The following is a 20,833-nucleotide window of genomic DNA, read 5'->3' as shown; positions in this document are numbered from 1 at the left end:
TATTGTCAACAGATGCACGCCACATGTGCCTAAGTATTGGCTATACATTTACGTGAAAAATCATAAACCAAGATTTTGTGCCGAAATTGGACTCTTGCTGATGAGTATTTTACTACCAATTCTTACACTCATGTGCAAGAGGTTTTCCAAGAAAAGTCCCCTGCTTCTGCTGTACCTCACAAAGCAACTGTTTTACGACTTGTCAAACACCAACAAATAATCCCACAAATTGTTAAAGAGTTGGTATTATTATTGAAGATTAGGCACACACAGGAGATGTACTATGTAGAAATTTTCAATGAAAATGCAGGCTCGACCAGGACTCGAACCTGGGACTCTGGCATACCGTACGATTTCTCTAACCACTTAGCTACTGAGCCAGCCTGGCCTCACCTGATTTCTCGCTGTCTCTGTTTTACCTGCATGTAATCGTCTCTGCAAGTGCTACCGCAACGGGATCTGTTGCCTTTGAAACAGAGAGTTAGAAGTGCTTTTCTAAGCACTGGTATTTTATTTGCAGACACCCTGCAAGTAGATCTACACATAAAAAAAAATGTATGTGTAATATCAGATCACGTTTGTAGTTCCCAAACCTCTGAAGTTTATCATATATGTACGTACATACGGTTTTATTTTAACCACATAAAAGTGTAGTGTATTCTGAGTTGTGTGCACTTATTTTGCATATTAGTAAACACCAATCAGTACGTTCCAACTTGAATAAAAGAACACAAATAAAAAATTCCATTATTAATAAATCATTCAGGAATGCAGTGGCTTTCTTCAGATAGCCTATTGTTATCTGGCCTCCCCGATGGCGCAGTGGTAGCGTCGTCGCCTTGTAATCAAGGGATCCCGGGTTCGATACCCGGTGGAGGCACATAGTGGTTCGAATTCCACTTTAAACTGTAGGTCCAGTCCCGTTTAGCCTTACTGTGCATAAACTGGACTTAAAACACTAAATCAACCCACCTATTGTTACCTTAAGTTTATATGAAGACTTCACTGAAACACATGAAATAAAATGTAAGTACATCTCATTCACATGCTGCAAGACTGCCAAAACTCATTTTTATTAACGAAGTAAGTATATATCTAGTTAAAATTAAATGAAAATATGCAACTTCAGTTTACAATGGTGAGTGATGAGTACGGAATGAAGCAAAAATGTCTCAAATTTAATACAAATTTCAGTGCTAACAACATTTATAGTATATATATATAATACTAAAATTTGTGGAAATAAAGAAGCATATTCACAAAAGGCTTTTGTTTTATGCAAAACAATCTAGAAGAAAGTCACCTCTTTCTATACTTTAAAGTAGTAATAACATTCTTCTAATACACAATTTACATGTCATGTGTTATCAATGTTTAATCATATATATTTCATCATTTGTGGGAACATATGTGATGATAAACAAACTGGCCTGAACAGGGTTGTTGACGCAGAGAATGAGGTTCGTGTTCTAAAGCGTGTTGTTCCCCTCTAAGATTTCACTGTCACAATAAATCACCAAAAGAAAATGAATCATAACCATTACAAATTTAACAATACCTTAATTCTTTGTTGATAAAGACAAAGTACACAATCTTGAAATCACAAAAGCAAATATTCTTGAAATTCAAGCTCAGTCATTATTGTTGATTTGTTACTAATATAACTTCACAGCCCAATTATACAAATGCTTCCACCACTTTCATACTTCAAAATGTGTAAAGATCTGTAAATATGATATACTATACTCAATGTTATTACCAAAGAACTGACCATGATATGGTGCAGTACAATCTAAATAAAAGTTATTTGTAACTAGATTGATTATTCCTGATATCTTATCTGGAGATAAAACTTTTAATAAGCAGGTTTAAAATTACTTCCAGACCAGTAAAATTATTTTACTGATGCAATTGTTAGAATCCCTAGCGAGAGATAATGAAATACAAACAATAATATTTCGGTTTGAAATTGTGAAGTGCTAAGACAATGCCTTTTTAAAATAACCTAACATTCTTACAAGTTCTACAGTTTGTTAAGAGATGTGTCTGAGTTTAGATTGTAATTTTTACAAGTTGTACAAGACAATGAGGTAACTGTTTGGAAAACTAGTATTTTTTTTTGTACAGTGCTCAAATGTAACATTTTGTAGCTCCATGAATGCACATTTCTGTGCTCTAGAAACTTTTCACACAGCCCTGCAAACATTAAATGTTTGAGAAAATAAGAATTTCCCCAAAATTCGAGGAGGAAATCTCCAACCTTTTTCAGCTAGCATGCTGACACCTGCAAAGAATCTTAATTCATGTAAATAAGTTACCACTTTATTTTCTTGCACATTGTGATTTCAAGATCATTCCTTAAGCAGGCATAGAATGGTTGTAGGATACACCAGTATGCGAGTTACATCTTCGTGCACAATAATGGCTGTGTCAAGACATAGTACTACCATTATTTATATATATTATCGACCCTGGCTTTTTTCATTACAAGGATTGTTAGGGAAAAGTAATATTTTCACCAACTTTAATAAAAATATGTTATAATTTTATGTGTAGCTATTAATAAATTCTAATTCTATACTATCAGAAGTGAATTTACCTAATATAATTTAATTCAGTGTATAGAGTAGATGCCCTTTCAACGATAAAGTAACAAAAGAATTCAATTTCGTTTCAGCATACTGCGTTTTCATTACAAATACTGACACTTTCTTTGCAGACTGCAGTTATCTTTCGGTTTAGAAATTACGCTATCATATGTACACAACATATACAAATTTACATAAATATATTAATATAAAGAATACATATACAAATATCAATACTTCGTACAACCACTCAGTTAAAAAGCCACCATAGAAGTAAATAACTACCTGCTAGTCTTCTCAAAAGGATGAATTATGGCCAATAGAATATGAAAGAACTTGTAGATTAGTTCTCCCCTCACAATGATAGAAACATAACAACATTTAACACTTTGAACGAAACAGCAGAAATAGTGTTTTTCCTGATATTGCACCTGTTGACGTATTAGAGCTTAACTAGTGAAATCTGAATTTCCTCGTAAACTGTTCAAAATTTATGTAAAATTAACAGAAGAAGGCGGAAGGAATAATAGAAATAATTAATAAATAGAAATAATAAATGTTCAACTCACCTATTAAAGATAATATTTGTTTTTGTAACTGGGTGGGAAGAACTTCAACACTTTAAATAACCCTTCATCAACGACAGTGTTGCCAGTAACTGAGAGGCAAAAGTTGCTAAATCCTCACAGGAAATCCCTAAGAAGTCGTTAGTTTCAAGGTTTCACAAGTAGATTTCCAGATTTTTCAGTTTTGTGATGTGAGTTCCTTCCGGTTTGTTTCAAAAACGTTAATAATATCTTACATGAAGTTGGTTACAACCTATGTATTAAATTTGTGCGTTTAAAAAAAAATCGTAGCTCATATTTGATTACAGGGACGTGCGGTGAGGGTTAGGGGTGTGCGTGATTCCGAAACGTCGGGACCGGGATCGAGGAAAAAATTCGCGTCCCTATCCCGACTTCGGGAAATACCGAATTGTCATTTTAAAAAGTCGTTAATTCTCGAAGTTTTCTCCATTGTAAGTTTCTGGAACTTATCGGAAATTGTTAGTTTTTATTCCAGAAATGCAAAACCAATCACATAAAGTGAAAATGATGTGTAGAATTCGAGATTTCCAGAGCTTCGGGAAATTTCGAAAATTTCCCGTCCAGAATGTCGTGATTTGAAAAATGTTCTGTCTCGAACCAAAAAATCTGTACCGCACAGCCCTAGTAAGTGGTGACCTCGGCACTTGGGGTAGCAATTAATTATGTCTTCAAAGCAATGTATAGATATCAGTGTTGTTTCAAGACAGAGAAAAGAATTAATTATTTCATATAAACTAAATTATAACATAATAATAATAATAATAATAATAATAATAATAATAATAATAATAATAATAAAAACTTTTTGATTGGACCTATGCACGTAAGATCCGCGGTAGTCTAGCCGGTAGAACGTCTGACTGCCACGCGGGGGACCGGGTTGAATCCCCGGGCGGGTGATCGAAGATCGGAATTTTTCGGCCTTGTCCACGCATAAAGCGGCTCTGGGACTCACCCAACCTGAAATCAATAGGTACCTGGGGCCAACCCAGGGGGATTACAGGCGGCCGGAGCATGGTGCTGATCAGATCACATCACCTCGAAAAAGGCCCGAAATCGAGAATGTGTGGGACCCTACCCCACAGCTCCCAAACATCTCTTCCTGTGCACGCAAGCACGCACATACACGCAGACAGGGAATTTTAAGAAAGCGCTCTTTGAAAAAAATAAGGACTTGGAAGAAAGGCATTTAGTTCAAATTCCGAGTACAGTATGAATGTTTAGGACTTTCCTCATCGCTACCAGGAGTTCGTTGGCCATTTTTATTGTCGCATCCCAATTAAAGTTCAAAAACCAGAAAAGTGACATGAGATGGCAAAAATGTAAATTAGCACAGCGAGAAAACCGATAAGAGATATTTTGTACGTAATTTGATCCCTGTACAGTTTATCACTGTACTTGGTCTGACAAAGTACAATAAACCAAGCCCGAACCCCAACCCTTTCTCTTCACGATTATACACATTTCAGATTGTTTGGCTTATCAAAATGTATTGATGAGTTCTCTACTTGCGGACAAGAGATTAGTGCAATTAAAGATAATAATACTACTAAAATGAAAGTTTTTTTAAGTTATTTCATTCCTTACTGGAAAAAAGGAAATGTTTCCAGTAATTCGTCCGCACACAAAATACTCACTTTCTCATTTGATAAATACTATGTAAGACTTGAAGCCATGATTATACATAAATATAATGCGTAAGATTTGTGATGTAAATATTGGTATAACATCCCCGAGTTTCTTGGTCGAAATGAAAGGGAATCGAGGGACACCAATCCTCTATCTATCTCCTATGTAGGCGATAGACTAGGCTTCCAACCATGTCTCTGGCCGGAGGGTTTGAGGCGAGAAGGTGGGGGAGTAAACACTTATCTTTTCTTCCCTTCCCGAGGCAGCCTCTATACCTGAAACTGGCTTGGCTGTGGAAAGGTCCGCTGGAGTAGATCCTTCCAGCAGTGGCGTGACTAGGAGTTTCGAAAGGGAGGGGTTACGTATACATTTTCTTGGTAGCCTGCCACTCATTTTGTCATATTTTCCTGCTTTTGACGTTAATCTGTTAACAGAGAACGTGAACTAATGGCCGAGAGCACCAACGCCGATTATTTCGAAGTTCAGATGAGCGGGATCAATTTTGATCCACTCTAAATGAACTTGGTTTAAAGATTTGCATTGCACCAACGAAAAACGACGTTCAAGAGATTCCGTTCAAATGATCCGAGATTAATTTGTAAGGCTATACCTGATTGGTTGGCTAAAACAAATGACAATCAAGAACCCCACCGAATAGTGTGATGTGTTAAAGTATCAACGTGTAGGAGAAGAAAGTAATTCGGGCTGCAAACTTATCTGAATTTGAGAAATGTACTGATCAACCTTGTCGACGAGTACAAGGATGTAGTAGGGTGTAAAGAAATAATAATCTTAAAAAAGAACTGACGGCATAAGACAAAAGAATAAGGAGAAAGCATGGAACCTTCTTCTACGGGACTTCAATGCCTTACGAAATGCATTCGCGAGAGAACAGCGTACGCTGAAACTCGCCCGCTCAATAAAGATGTTTTATTATTATTATTACTGTATTGTGGTAAGTATTTGAATTTTTCATTTCTTAATTCTTATATATTTATATTGTCATGTCGTGTAGCAACACCATGTAGCAATATCGTAACATTGCTCTGTTCTAATTTACCTTGCACTTGCACATGTTTTGTGTTCTGGGATAGAAAGTACAGTATTTAGAAAAATTTCGACTTTGCACCACAGAACCACAAATTATTATTATTATTTTGGCAGTTTTTAGTTTACTTTACACAACTCTCGAATTATCAGCATTGTACATCCAACATCTCTAGCGTTTGCACGCCCTCGATATCACTTTCCGCTTTGTTTATATTCAAAAACAACTGCCTGCAGTCGAAGCGTCAGTATCGTGAACCAGGATCGGCCACCAAAACGGTCTCGAATGGCCGTTCAGAAGATAAACTCGTTTTGATGTTCCTAGATCGCGATCAAGTGTTGAACCGTCTTCGTGCAATGGAATTTTCCAGTGATCCTTTCCCGATCCGAGTTTAAAATTTGATCTTCGTTCGTGCACACGGCCATAAATCAGAGATTCATTCAACTGGCAACAGATGACAGTTTAAGGGTTTAAGGTCTAGTGATAAAGGAAACAGCTGTTGCGTTGATCAGCAAAGTGCAGTACTTTTCTTTTTAACAAAGTGACTTACACCACTGTAACTTTAACACGTCCAAATATTACGATCTAGAAATGATTAGATGCGTGAGACCATTGATCTATCACAGTATTACTGCTAGACTAGCTACTTCTCAGTGCACGCCACTGTTTGATTAGGATAAAATTTCTGCATATGGTTATATAAACGACGACAGTCTACATTCTACTCGACGTAAACAACATGGCGGCAGGCATTGGCTTTACAAGGGCACTACAGCGCATCAATTGTTGAAGTGTGTGAGAAGTAGGGATGTGCGGGGACGGGAAAGATTTGCAATTTTCAGACCAAGTTCGGAAATTTTCGGGACGGAAAATGTTAGAAATTTCCAGAATTCTGCACGGCATTTTCCCATCAGTGATTGTTCTTTGCAATTCTGGAATGAAAACTAACAATTTCCGAGAAGTGTCAGACACTTACAATTCAGAAAACATCGAGAATTAACCTCTTCTAAAAATGACCATTTGGAATATCCCTACTGTTCGGGATCGCGAAAAGTCGGGAAATAATTTCCCTTAGTCGGGATCGGAATGGGAATTTTTTCCCCCGATCTCTGACCCAACTTTTTGGGATCCCGCACACCCATAGCAAGAAATACTACAGTCCTATACTCAATTTTCCACTGAGAAACAAAGTCAAGGTAGGAAATATTCTAGTGTTTAATGGGGAAAATCCCTGCTTTTCTCATAACTACCATGTGCTTTTGTCTACATTTTAGCTTCTTCTCACAGTTGAGCTAGAAAGAGAACGTGTCTTGTTATGCCCCTATCACACGGAACTGGATTTCTAGTAGGAATGTCCTAGTTGGCGCTGAACTAACTTTCTAGGTAGCAATAATGGCCGCCTGGCTGACTGCTTGACTGGTTTGGAGGAATAGGACATGTTCTAATTGCTACTTGCTTTCCTCGACTGGATTCTGTGGAACAGCCAATCAGAGCAAAGTTTCGCCATGTGATGATTATCTGTGAGTGTGCAAAGGAGCGCTTTTGTATGTGGTTTCCGAGTGTTACTCCAGCAATGTATAACGTATACAGCATGAAAGGCGCGTTGAGTTACACCATCTATGCTGAGTGCACGGTGTTTACATTTGAAACGACTAAAATATTCTTCCATACGTGTACAGTAAACTTTGTAAAGTATGTATTTAAGCAGCGCCATTGTTTTGTACCTAATAACGTTTTATACGAAATGTTATTTCTCTCGGTTGAATAGTTATCGGCTTTTAAAAATGTGAAGTGATACATTGTTTACATCTCACGAGGCCGCCATTACAACTTCCCTCGTATGGGAACAAAAGTCTATCGACAAATACGCTGATAAGTATCGTGTGAGGCGAAAACTAGCAAATTGGTAGCCAGTCCAACGCCAACTAGGGCATACCTACTGGAAATCCAGTTCCGTGTGATGCGGGCTTTATTTGTTATTCTCATATTGTTGTAAAAAAGATTCTTTTCAGCTCGATAGGAAAGGACTAGTTATATAAAAAAATGTTACTTTCCTTTAACACCAGCCTTGAACATTAATTGTTATTGTAGTTTAAATTTTCTACATACACTGGCGTACGCAGAGGGAGGTTGATGGGGCTACAGTCATCTAGGAAATTTTGAAAAAATCAATTTTTTAAAAATAAAAACAGTGGAAAATCAGAGTGGTAAATGCAAACCTCTCTTGAAATGTCCCACCCATTGCCATTTTTTTGAGAAGGGAAAGCTCTTGATATACGAAATATTTTGTTACCCCCCCCAATTTTCAGGTTTATTAAAATTTTCAAGTTAATGGTACTTCTGTTAACCTCCTGAGACCTGAGGAGCAAAATAATTGAATAATATTTGTGATTCCGCAAATATCACAGTTACGTAGCAAATAATCCTCAATTCTATTTTTATAAGATGGAAAAATTTCGAACCTGTCACCCCCTCTCCCCAAAGAAAAACCCATGTTCGATTCTGCCCCCTCAAAATTAGTCCCCGAGTTACGCCCATTCTGACAGCAAACGTATATACCATATTTTGCAAGGATATAAACCCTTTTCTTGATGTAGCTACATGAATACATTAAAATAATATTAAAAGTACAAGACACATAAAAAAAAAATGCTTTCCTCAAAGTCCACTCTCCTAATGCATCTATCCATTCTGGCTCTCAGTTAATGGTTAACTCTGATTTTGCATTAGCCATGTTCTTATTCTGCAACAAATTTAGCAGAGAACCAATGTTTAAAACAAATTAACATTTATTGGATCTTTAAATGCATACATGAACTTCTGAGAAGTGTGCAAGGAAAATTGTGATGATGACGTAATGAGAAGTTTTGCAATGGGGGCACAAAATTTTCATTTTAAAGAATTGTATTAGATCACACTCTTTTCTTTTTTCACCAATAGTAGCAGATGCTTAAATTGCTTGATATTTTTGAGTATTTCTTGACAATAAGCTATTGACTTCACAATAGTCAAGTGCATTTTCAGTGGTTGAACTAATGATTGAAAGCGCGAAACAATACTTGCTTCATGAACAAATTTGTATTAACAAATCTCCAATGTGTGACTTTATATTGTTATTGGGCATTAAAATCTCCCCACTAGTGGGGGGGGGGAGGATGTCGACATTTGCCCAAGTATCAGCGTGCCACTGGTGGCCATCTTTGGTAAGTATAGACATTTTTTAAGTTAATGCCCAATTTTCCCTTGCAGTGAAAGCATTGGTTGTAAGATACATTTTCACCTTATTTGTCATATTGCAACTCCTGATAGTTTAAGTAAAATTCTGCCATACATGTAACAGATGCGAATGTGAATAAATATTATAATCACTTTGTTAGTTTTAATATTAAATGTAAATATGGTTGATGTGGGAAAATATTGGTAACAGTTTGATATAGGGAAAACGCATTTCTTCAATTTTACAGGAGAAACTACTTACGGAAATGAGTTTCTGTGTCATTTTCAAAATTGGTGGCGGTATTTTCTTTGAATCTATTGGACCAGGAATTCATGTATTTTCGAAGAGAAATATATCTCCGACGCACAATTGCTGTTCTTCCTCTACGTGGACCGGATGTTCCGTACGTTTGATGACGTAACTTCCTGTCAGTGTTTCCAACCACGCCGTTGTTTTGCAAGAAGTGAAGGTGATTTTTTTAAAAGCTGTATCGCATTGTTTTACGAACAAAATTTTATCTGTGCTTGCCTAACCTAACCGAACCTAACCTAACCTTGCCGGAATTGGTTCGTGGGGCTATCCGTCAATGGTTTTTGGGGCTATCCGTGAATGGTTCGGTTTTTAATTTTAACTATGTTTGCCTAACCTAACTGAACCTATCCTAACCTTCCGTGAATGGTTTGTGGGGCATTTTTAGGTTAAGAAGGTTGGAAACACTGCATACCCACTGATTATCCACGACGCGCCAAGCTGTGCCCGCCATATTGTACCTTACGAAAGCGAAAAAAGGAAGAACAATAAATACTCGTAATGTGAAAAATTGAAATTATTTCCGTGAGAAAAGCAAAATCCCACCTTAAAGAATGTTTGACAATGCATAATAGGTACGCACCAATGTCAAACAAGACGAAATGAACGAGTGAAAGGTGTTTTCCCCATATCAAACTGGTACCAAAATATTATGCGTACCTTAATCACAAACACGTATACAAACGACACACACCTATAACTAAATTTCTGAATTCGTACAATTGCTTTATGCAAATAAAGTTTTGAGACAGCTGCTAAAAATCAATTGACACTGAAGGAGTCTGTGCATGGTAGCAATACATTACAGCACTTTTCACTGATCAAAACAATCACAGATTAACTAACCACCATGAAAATGAAATACATGGATACAATTCAGCAACTTATACAAAATACTTCTCATCTTTCTCCATACACTGAAACGATGTTGCCACTTCTAAATTATTTACTGGTATTTTCTCTACAAAATGGAACATGTTACACTACCGAACCTTGTAAACATTAAATCTGGCGGCTTAAATCCTACAGTAATAGCTATATACATACATATTGGTCTGCTTAAGCCAAATAGAACGAGGACGGCTCCTTGTTTTTAAAATGGAAGGCTTAAAATATACATAGATTCCAGACATAGACTGCCGGAAAAGAAATACACAGGTCAGCACCATCCAGCGTACACAAATCTATCTCTGTACATATTACAGAACGACCTGTTGTACATATTTACCCTGTACATTATATTTTGTACCTCGATTTATAACTTGAAAACAAAATTGTTGACTAGGGGCCCGTTCCGAAAGTCGCACGAGTTTAACGCGTTAAACGAGTTATGGTAACTGGCCGTTCCATAAGTGCTTCCGTGCGTTTCGTGAGTTTCATTATGCTGTCCCAAAAGTCGCATTCCGTGCGTTTCGTGCAAGAACGAGATTCACCAAACGCACGGGCCAGGATGCTGGTTTGTTCCGTGAAAATCGTCTGCTCCTTGCAGACAAAGCGCGTGCTGATGGATTCAAACTGCACTAGTTCGGAAAATGTATTATAATTTTAACAGATAGCGATATGAAGCAACATGCACAAGATAAGTCTGCCTTGACCATTCTTAGAATGTGATTAAAATGAGTAACAGTAGCCATAATAGAGTTTATTTTTGCCATAAGGACATTCCTTCCGCTGACGCCATGCGGAAACTTTCTCTAAACAAAACGCTGCGCCTGCGCTTTCGCCTAGCGTGTCCCATAAGTCTGTAAAATAACTGGTTTCACCAGATTCACGAGCCCAGTTATTTTCGTTGAATGCGTTCGTTTCGTTAAGACTTTCGGAACGCACCCTAGGATGATAATGTACATGTTCAAGTTACTCATTTTTGTTGGCAAAGTCTTACAAAGTCTTTGGCAACACTGCCAAGTCGTTCTACGCATGCGCAACATTATGAGCACCTCATCAGAAACAAAATTGGGCATCATACCCTTCTGACAATGAAAATTACATGATCAGGTAATCTGTTCAGACAGTAGTGTATTCATTATCGACGGTGTTAGGTTTGTTGGATGCCAGAACAATACTTTCGCCGTCGGTGATGGTGATCTGAATGTTGGTTGGTTCGGGATGGTTCGACCCTCGCCAGAATCTCCTGGGAAAGCGCCATCTGTGCTTGGGGAAGTTAAGGCAGAGCAGGGCGTGAGTGTCCTTATCGTGTCTTTTGTCTCTGTTGCTCGTGAGCCCGACGCTTTCGTGGCTAGGAGTTCGTCCACGCGAGGATCTCGACAGCAAGGACTGCGATCTGGGGAAATCCTTGCTGCGACGTACCACTTGATCCCTGTTGACGTAAGCCGAAGCGTGTCGCTTCAGAAGCGGCGTCCCGCCCCCCGACGCAGTGTTGCCACTATTGTTCGCGATCAGGAGGCCATTCTTGTCCATCAGGTAACCACTTCTACCCTCACTGCAAGTGGAAGTTCGGGGCACCCTTACCGAAGCACCGCGAGTGCTGAACCTCGGTGAACTCTCCTCCATGCTGCTGTAAATGGTGTTGTAGTTGCTGACGGAGTGGAGAGGGCTTGGCTGCTTGTACCACCATGGTAAAAAAGTAAGGAGGAACGTCCGTCTGTACTTGTCACTGAAAGCACAATACAACACAAAGTTACACGCTGCATTGATGGCCACGAGGAAGTTGAAAATGTTTCCAAGTCCGAGAAGAACATAGTGCGCCTTCGTGCCTTGTTCTGGCTCGCTGAACGACATGTATATGAGCGTAACCGCAGTGGGAGTCTGGCATACCATGAAGAGAATAACAACAGCAATCAAAGTAATTGTGATCTTGTTCTCCTGACTCTGCTTACTGTCGCACGGTCCTGCTTGTGTCATTCGCTTCCGCTGACGCTGACTGTAGTGCACCGCATGAATGAGGAAAGAGTTGAATATCGACAGCAAGATGAACGGGAGGAATACTGTTACTATACTGCTCGCCCAGTAGAAAACTGTACGATATGTTTCGTTTTCAGCAAGTTCTGTCGGCATGAGCTTTAGCACAGTAACATTGTTGCTCGTTACGGTCTCCACCACCTTCCACTCGAAGGGTGTGGAAATGGTGAAAAGGAAGCAGAATATGTAGACCATTATGATGATCATCTTGGCTCTAGACTCTGTGCAGAGAGCTCTCCCTCTCATGGGATGGCACACTGCAATGTAGCGCTCCACAGTGAAGGAAACGGTGAGCCACACTGACGTGCTACCTGAAATTACACAGAGAGTAAGTTAATTCCTTACAAGGTGTATTATAATCACTGGCAAAGAGGATCGTTTGGATTGGACAGCATTGAAAGTCCAACAAAAATGCAGAATTTACTGTGTGTTAGTGTTCACTAATCTTGATACATAGTCTCAGCACCATTGTGAGCCAACCTCCGTAGCGGTGTGGTTAGCACAGCACGCTAAGACCTCAGGGGTCCATAATTCGAATCCAGGACTGAGCATGAATGTTCTTGGTGAGTGTCCATTCATCAATTTCATCACTCATTCTCATTTTCGCGATTAGTCAAAAGGGGTAGGAAAGCGACGCTTAGTACCAAAAAATCAGTACCAGCGTTAGTATGGGGGAAATTATACAGCGTGTAAAAAAGTCCGGGAACACTTTAAAAAAATTATTGTAGCTAAACGAGTAGCATTACACAGTACCAAAGTACATCATTTCAAAGAGTAAAGTTGTAAGTTTTTTCTCATTGCAGGTGTTACGTGTAGGATCGTCGCTAGGTGATGTCATAATCAAGATGGCGGTTTCTGGAGCTGGTCTTTAGGATATAACTTTTGCACTAACTGTAGTCTGTACGGTTTCATGTTTATTTTTTTACGCAAAACACGCCACACAGTCATTGTTGACATTTCCAACTCACGTGAAGCTCTGCGTATAGATTTTCTCGGACTCTCACTCGCTCAATGTCATTTTCACTCACACCTGGCCGACCACTTCTCTTCTTGACACACAAACTCCCAGTTTCAACAAACTTTACATGCCAATTGTAGATTGCCTTATCCGTTGCACTCTTTGTTTTGTCAAATACTATCACGCAGAAAGCATTCTCAGCTCCAAAAAGCGCCATCTTGATTATGACACCACCTAGCGACGATATATGGAACTACACGTAACACCTGCAATGAGAAAAACTTACAACTTTACTCTTTGAAATGAGGTACTTTGTCACTTTGTAATGCTACTCGTTTGGCTACAATATGTTTTCTTAAAGTGTTCCCTGACTTTTGTTACACGCTGTATTTAATATAGTTTTACGTTTTAATATTTTTTATATTAATTTATATTATAATATTTAATTGAAATTATAAGAAAAGGTTCTTATTATTACATGAGTTATATTAAATTCGATTATAATTAGAAACTATCTCCCGAAATCCCCCCCCCTACTATTTTGTGCTCGTTTCCCCCACTTTTCACACGGGCCTCCCCTGAGTAGCAGTAACGCTTTCATAAAACTCAAGGCGACCTAGGTTCAATTCCAAAAGGAAGCACATTGCACAGTAGTTTGAATTTAACTTCAAACTGTAGATGCAGTCCCGATTAGCCTTCCTGATTATAAAATTAATTCAAATATTACACATTAAAAAAAGAACCTGGCGTCGTCGCCTTGTAATCAAGGGGTCCAGGGATCGATACCCGGTAGAGGCACATGCCTTAGTGGTTCGGATATCACTTTAAACTGTAGGTCCAGTCCCGATTAGTCTCTCTGTGCATAAAGTGTACTTAAAACAATAATCCAATTTTAAAAAAAGTAAAAGAAATGTTAATTACACGTTGTTACATATTTTAATCTCGTTTGATTTTACAATATTTATATTGGAAAAAATAACAAACCATGATTATTTATCGTGATAATACATATAAAGTTATGTTTTCTAAACCTTGTTTCTGAATTTCTAGTCAATAAGTGCAATGTATTTCTGCTAAATTTCATGACACTAGTTAAATACACTCCTCGGGGTCCCGTGTTCGATATCCGGTAGAGGCAGATAGTGGTTCGGATCCCACTTTAAACTGTAGGTCCAGTTCCTATTAGCCTTTCTGTGCATAAAGTGGACTTAAAACAACAATTCAATTAATAATAGCAAAACACACTCCTCACAAAAGGTCTGGAATATTGTTATATTAGGCGATATATGTTTTGATGGATGGATTGATTGATTTGGTGTTTTTAAGTCCGCTTTATGCACAGTAAGGCTAATCGGGACGGAACCTGAAGCTTAAAGTGGGATCAGAACCTCTATGTGTCTCCACCGAGAATCGAACCCGGGACCCCTTGATTACAAGGCGGCGACGATAGGTGATAGGCAGGGTGGCATATGTCAGCGAAAACACGAGAACGTGCAGACAGATACCATGTGTTGTTGAATTACAAGATCTTGCCTATCACGTATTGCCTAATGTGACAATATTCCAAACTTTTTGTGAGGAGTGCATTGCGTCTCGTGTTTTGATTACTCTCTCTCTTTTGGAGTGGTTACTAGAGCTCGCTACGATGCAAGGGCTAGCGGGTTCGAATCCCGATCTGGGCATCAAATCGTATTTTGATTAGTACGAGGGTGAATCAAATGAAAACCGCAAAAGTGCCATTAAAAATCTTTTTTTCTTTCTAGGCGTTTGGAAACTTACAGACACAGTCCTTGACGTCTTTCCGAGCTAGTAGTACGAAGCAGTGCCGGTAGGTGGGGTTGGATGTGAGTAACAGCTGATTCAAGATGGCGGCACCACTACGCAGTTGCACCAAGCAGGAACAGCATAGAGTTATTCGATTTTTATGGAGTGAAGGTGTGAAACCGGTTGATATTCATCGGAGAATGCAGACGAAGTATGGGGAGGCCTGTCTGTCACAGCGGCAAGTCTACGATTGGTGCAAGAAATTCGCAGAAGGTACGACTTTATTGACTGATGCTCCCCGTCCGTGTCAGGCTCAGCAAGTTGTGACAGAGGAGTCCATAGCCGCAGCAGATCGGTTTATTCAGGAAAACCGGCGTGTCACCCTGGCTGAAATGGCTTCCTTGCTGAATGTGAGCTTCGGTTCAGTACAACACATAGTGCATGACGAACTCCGCTACTGAAAAGTGTCCGCCAGGTGGGTTCCTCGACAGCTGACGCAGGAACTGAAAGTCCGTCGGGTTGACGCATGTCAAGAGCTGCTGAGGCGTTATGAAGAGGAGGGTGAGGATTTTCTAGCTCACATTGTCACCGGGGATGAAAGTTGGGTGCACCATTTCCAACCGGAGACGAAACGTGCAAGCAAAGAATGGCGACATTCATCTTCGCCGAAACCAAAGAAGTTTCGCAGCCAGTCCTCTGCAGGGAAAGTCATGTTGACTTTATTCTGGAATAAGAAAGGCCCTATTCTGGAACACTACATGCCCACGTATGACTGTGACTAGTGCCACCTACACCGACCTCTCAAGAACCATTTGAGGCCAGCGATACGCACAAAGCGAAGGGGATTGCTGAGTGCAGGTGTTTTGCTTCAACATGATAACGCCCGTTCTCATTCTGCTCGTTCAACTATGAAAACCATCGATGACCTACGCTTCAAGTGCCTACCACATCCGCCATACTCACCAGATTTGGCACCATCTGATTTCCACATCTTTGGTCCATTAAAGGAGCACCTTGGATGGCAGAGGTTCAAGTCTGATGAAGACGTTCAATCGGCGGTGCACGAGTGGCTACACAGTCAACCAAAATAATGTTTCTCACGGAGTATCGAAGCACCACCTATCCGATGGCGTAAGTGTATTGAACTGGGAGGGGACTATATATAAAAATAATGCACAATCAAACATTATCCCTGCATAAAAATAGTGGAAAAAAAATAATTGCGGTTTTCATTTGATTCTCTCTCGTATAAAGTTCAAAGAGGGAGCCAAAATATCATCAAGCACATACACATGTAGTTTTATCTTAAAAATAAAGTACTTACTTGTCGCATCCGCTAACCATATTCCAAAGCGAAAATACTGCCAGTAGACATAGTTAAACCCCGTTGGATCCTTAATATTCGGGTAATGTTTTAACGACAATATGAACAGGAACATGAGGTACAGGAGATCAGAGACCGCCAGGGCAGTCAGATAGATATTTGTGGAACTCCTCATGCTCTTCTTCGTCAGCACCACAATGGACACCACATTGCCCAGGACACCAACGCACACGATCAGCGGCAGAAGGATTCGCTGGATCCAGAATCTGGACATGTCTCGGAACTGTTCGTACGATTCCAAGTCTTCGTCTTCTGCGGTCATATTGACCAGGCCGAACCCGTCGGACGAGGTGGTTAAGTTCCATGGCTCCGAATCCAAACTCATCTTAGGATTTCTTCTATTGCAACCACGGTGCACCTTCCATGCTATAATCGCTGGTATTCACTCTTTTGTCTCTCTGTGTGTGTTCTGCCCACTTCTGCTATTGATGTTTGCATTCCATCTCTGGTTCGGCAAGGTCACAGCATCCTGTAACTGCTTCTGCACCTGAAGAAGAAGAAGAAACGAGAGGTGTTGAACAGGCTCAACAACAGTGATTCCATGTCAAAATGTTTTACCAGTGTTCGGAAAAGTAACTAAGTTATAGTTATTTGGTCCAAAAAGTAACTAAGTTTCAATTACTTGGTCCAAAATGTAACTAAGTTACAGTTACTTGTTCCAAAATGTAACTAAGTTACAGTTACTTGGTCCAAAAAGTAAGTTTCAATTACTTGGTCCAAAATGTAACTAAGTTTCAGTTACTTGGTCCAAAAAGTAACTAAGTTACAGTTACTTGGTCCAAAAAGTAACTAAGTTTCAATTACTTGGTCCAAAATGTAACTAAGTTACAGTCACTTGGTCCAAAATGTAACTAAGTTTCAGTTACTTGGTCCAAAATGTAACTACGTTACAGTTACTTGGTCCAAAAAAGTAACGACGTTACAGCTACTTGGTCAAAAAGTAACTAAGTTACAGCCACTTGGTACAAAAAGTAACTAAGTTACAGCTACTTGGTCCAAAAAGTAACTAAGTTTCAGTTACTTGCTCCAAAGAGTAACTAAGTTTCAGTTACTTGGTCAAAAAAGTATCTAAGTTACAGCTACTTGGTCCAGAAAGTAACTAAGTTACAGTTACTTGATCCAAAGAGTAAGTAAGTTGCAGTTATTTCGTCAAAATGTAACTAAGCTACAGTTACTTATTTTAAAAAAGTAACTGAAATTCAGTTACTGGTACTTGAAAAGTAACTGTAAGTTACTTTCACAGTTATTTTCTGCTGAACATTTCTTGCAAATAAATCACACATATTCAATGAGCATTAATTGTAAAAATATAAATACATGAAGACTTATTTGCACTTTATTAATGTTTCAGTACATAGTACTGATTGATTGCTTTATTTTACTTCGTTTTCCTGCCACTTTTGGCTAATCGCAAAGATGAGAATGAATGGTGATAAGACGAGATGGATGAAGAATCAAACATATATGCAGACGACACAACCCGAGTCCCACAGAGGATTATGCTGGCTGTGAGTCCAGACGCCAGAGCTTCGCTATTCAGCAAAATGCAGTCCAGGGTGTACTACGTGGAAGGAAGGTTTGCATTTGGGTGTCTTGAGAAATATTTATACCTCTGATACGTAATATATATTTTAATACAGGGTTTCGCAAAACAACTTCAACAACGCTTGGGTACTGTCAGATATAAAAGCAAGTAACTTTCCCTCATAAACATTATCTCGAAAGCGCTTAGTTTCGGCGCTGTAAGAGCTTAAAATATATCCTGTATGTATGTAACCCAACATAGCAAACGACCGCTCTGACATAACTGCCAGCGGCGGGCGGCAGGGTTGCCACTAGCGACACTTGGGAGTCTAACCTGAGCAAAAGTACAAAATATACTTGCAAACTTTTTACATGTGGGAATCAGTTTTACTTATTTTGTGTTTCGCACGAGAAAGATTGTTAAGCAAAAGTAAACCGATTTGATTGATTGATTGATTGATTTGCTTTATTTTACTTCGCTTCTTGTGCCAATTTTGGCTAATTTGCGAAGATGGGGATGAGTGATGTCATGATGAAATTGAATGGATACACTCACAAACGTTCATGCCCGGGCCAGGATTCCAACCCGGGACCCCTGGCGTCGTAGCGCAAAAAGCAAACCGAGAAGACGTCATAAATTGTCCATATTTCTCATTTTACATTGCAGTGAAAGGCTGACATTTTCCGAAGGCATCTAAATTTCAACCTATAAATTCGCCTGTTGCAGAAGACACGCGGATCAGTTTCTAAGGTAATTCTTTCTCATTTTACTTAACCTTTCTGCCTTTCCAGGTAAATCGCAACCATAGCGATGAATGACCAAATGACACCTTTGTCCAGAGTGGAACTTGAATCCGAAACCTTTGGTAGCGAGATCGCGTTCCCGTAATCGGTCACTAAGGCGGCTCCAGAATATTTAAATGGGTGAGAGAAAGAAGATAAAGATTCCACATTTTAGTCATTTTGAGTTGAGATAGCCATTTTTTTACTTAAGCTAAGCTGCATCAACTGACACAGAGATAGCAGACCTTCACCCTCTCAGCTCGTAGTAATAGTCAGTAGGAAATATCTTTGAAGACAAGAAGCAAAAAACATTCCGGGAATGTTTGCCTTTTCAGCACCGAAAAGAAGCAGCCAACATTTGAAGTAAAAAGTGTTGAAAATCAACAAATAATCAACTTTAAGCAATGGTGGTCTACGCTCTTGAAGAGCACGAAAAGCTTGCAAAGCAGAAAAGTGTTTCAAATTATAGCTCTTTTCAGGTCTTACGGCGGGCGCTCTAGAAGCTGGCAGGGGAAGTGGGGAGCGGGGAAGCGACCAATCCAGCACGATAAGAAACGTAGCTGCCAGTAGAACGAGTTGCACGTAGTACTTTTTCCGGCCGCGTCGTGTCTCTCGGCGCCACTGCTGTTGTCTGGTTGGTCTGTTGCGTAATCCCCGCTCCCTGCCAGCATCTAGACCGCCCGCCGTAAGAACTGAAAAGAGCTATAATAAGTACGAAAGAAGAGGAAAAAATATGTGTGACAGCATATGAGTTTATAGACTGCACTAGGAGAAGTGTTCAAGCTCTACAAAGACGGTGAGATTCAGCTTGCTACTACTAATGCTTATGGTGAGAAAGTTGCAATAAACAGTAATAATTAAAAAAAAAAAACAACAACTAAAAAACAAAAATCAAGGACGTGCTAAAATTATGCATTAAATACCAGAGCACTGTAAAGATTTGTGTGACATCATTTTATCATGGCCTGCATCCACGCAGTCTGCATATTAACATCCTCATAGTAACTCGTAATGCTGTAGAGAGAATACTTTTCAATTCATTACCTTCATGTTCAGGCAAGTCTGCCAAGTGACGCTAGTGGCAACCCTGCCGCGCGCCCCTGCAAGTTATGCCATAGCGGCAGTTCGCAGTGTTGGGTTGCATACATACAGTATAGATTTAAGCGCTTATAGCGCCGAAACTAAGCGCTTTCGAGGTAATGTTTATAAGGGAAAGTTACTTGTTGTTATGATATCTACCAGCACCCAAGCGTTGTTGAAGTGGTTTTGCAACACCCTGTATGTTATTAAAAGAAATACATTATGGAACAAGGAATAGGTTTGCTTGAATGATTATTAGTTTTATTTTACTTTCTCTATATATGCATAGCTCAAGAAGATTCACTCCCAGGACAATGACTTCTTTCTACGTAGTTCGACAATACCAATAGAACACAGACGAACGAAAAAATTTTGCTTTTAACACAAGATGGAAAAATGTATATCATGAATATGGAGACTGTGTCGAAACATGTTTGAAAATATGGAAAGTGTATGTAAAAATAACTAAAATGTATACAGGTGATTCAAAAGTCCCTTAACACCCTTATAAAATGTAAAGGAGTTTGTCTGAGTACAATTGGTCACTATAGAAACAGGTTAGACCATATTGATGTGTTCCAAGCAGACGTCCGCCATATTGGTGGCCGCCATATTGAATTCAACTGGAAAGTTTTAAATGGGAAAGGGGTGATATGATATATCATGCTAGAATTTCACTAGAAATGCAATAGTGAAGGTTTATTCAACCTATCTTTAATCAGAAAAATGTTATGACTGCATGATTGTAAGAAATGTCTTATTTTCCAGGTGTAAGAAAACAGTGTCAGAATGCTCCTAACATGCGAAGAACGCATCGAGATCGTGGTGCTGTCAGGGAACAGAAGTTCGCGTGCCATTGCAAATGATCAGGGCCTGGATTTTGATGACGTCATCTTTTTTTTCCTTATGCAGTATGCATTGCTCTGAAGTATTAAAATCCTGAATATGAACCTCTGATTATGAAAATCTGAATTTTATTGTGCATATTTCGTCATATTTTCTATTTTTTAAGTTATAGGTCTTTTTTTCAAGTTTTACGTAAT

At 39.2% G+C, this 20,833-nt stretch overlaps 1 protein-coding gene across 2 annotated transcripts in view; it reads right to left on the bottom strand.

Moving 5' to 3' along the window:
- Positions 1 to 10,848: 10,848 nt before the first annotated feature.
- LOC145981994 (putative G-protein coupled receptor 139) overlaps positions 10,849 to 20,833 on the bottom strand; it is an 826,163-nt gene continuing 816,178 nt past the window's right edge. For both annotated transcript variants that reach the window (XM_083115523.1, XM_083115524.1), the window contains 2 exons: positions 16,344 to 16,890; positions 10,849 to 12,608 (listed from right to left, as the gene is read on the bottom strand). In XM_083115523.1, the coding sequence (XP_082971649.1) occupies positions 11,383 to 12,608; positions 16,344 to 16,728 (1,611 nt within the window). In that variant the 5' untranslated portion in view covers positions 16,729 to 16,890 and the 3' untranslated portion in view covers positions 10,849 to 11,382. The remainder of the gene's footprint in view (positions 12,609 to 16,343; positions 16,891 to 20,833) is intronic.

This window comes from Lepisma saccharinum, chromosome 30 (assembly GCF_977018435.1).
Source record: "Lepisma saccharinum chromosome 30, izLepSacc3.1, whole genome shotgun sequence".
In the NCBI taxonomy this organism is placed as follows: domain Eukaryota; kingdom Metazoa; phylum Arthropoda; class Insecta; order Zygentoma; family Lepismatidae; genus Lepisma; species Lepisma saccharinum.
Note: the sequence above shows the minus strand (reverse complement) of the source record. Positions and strands in the feature narration are given on the sequence as shown.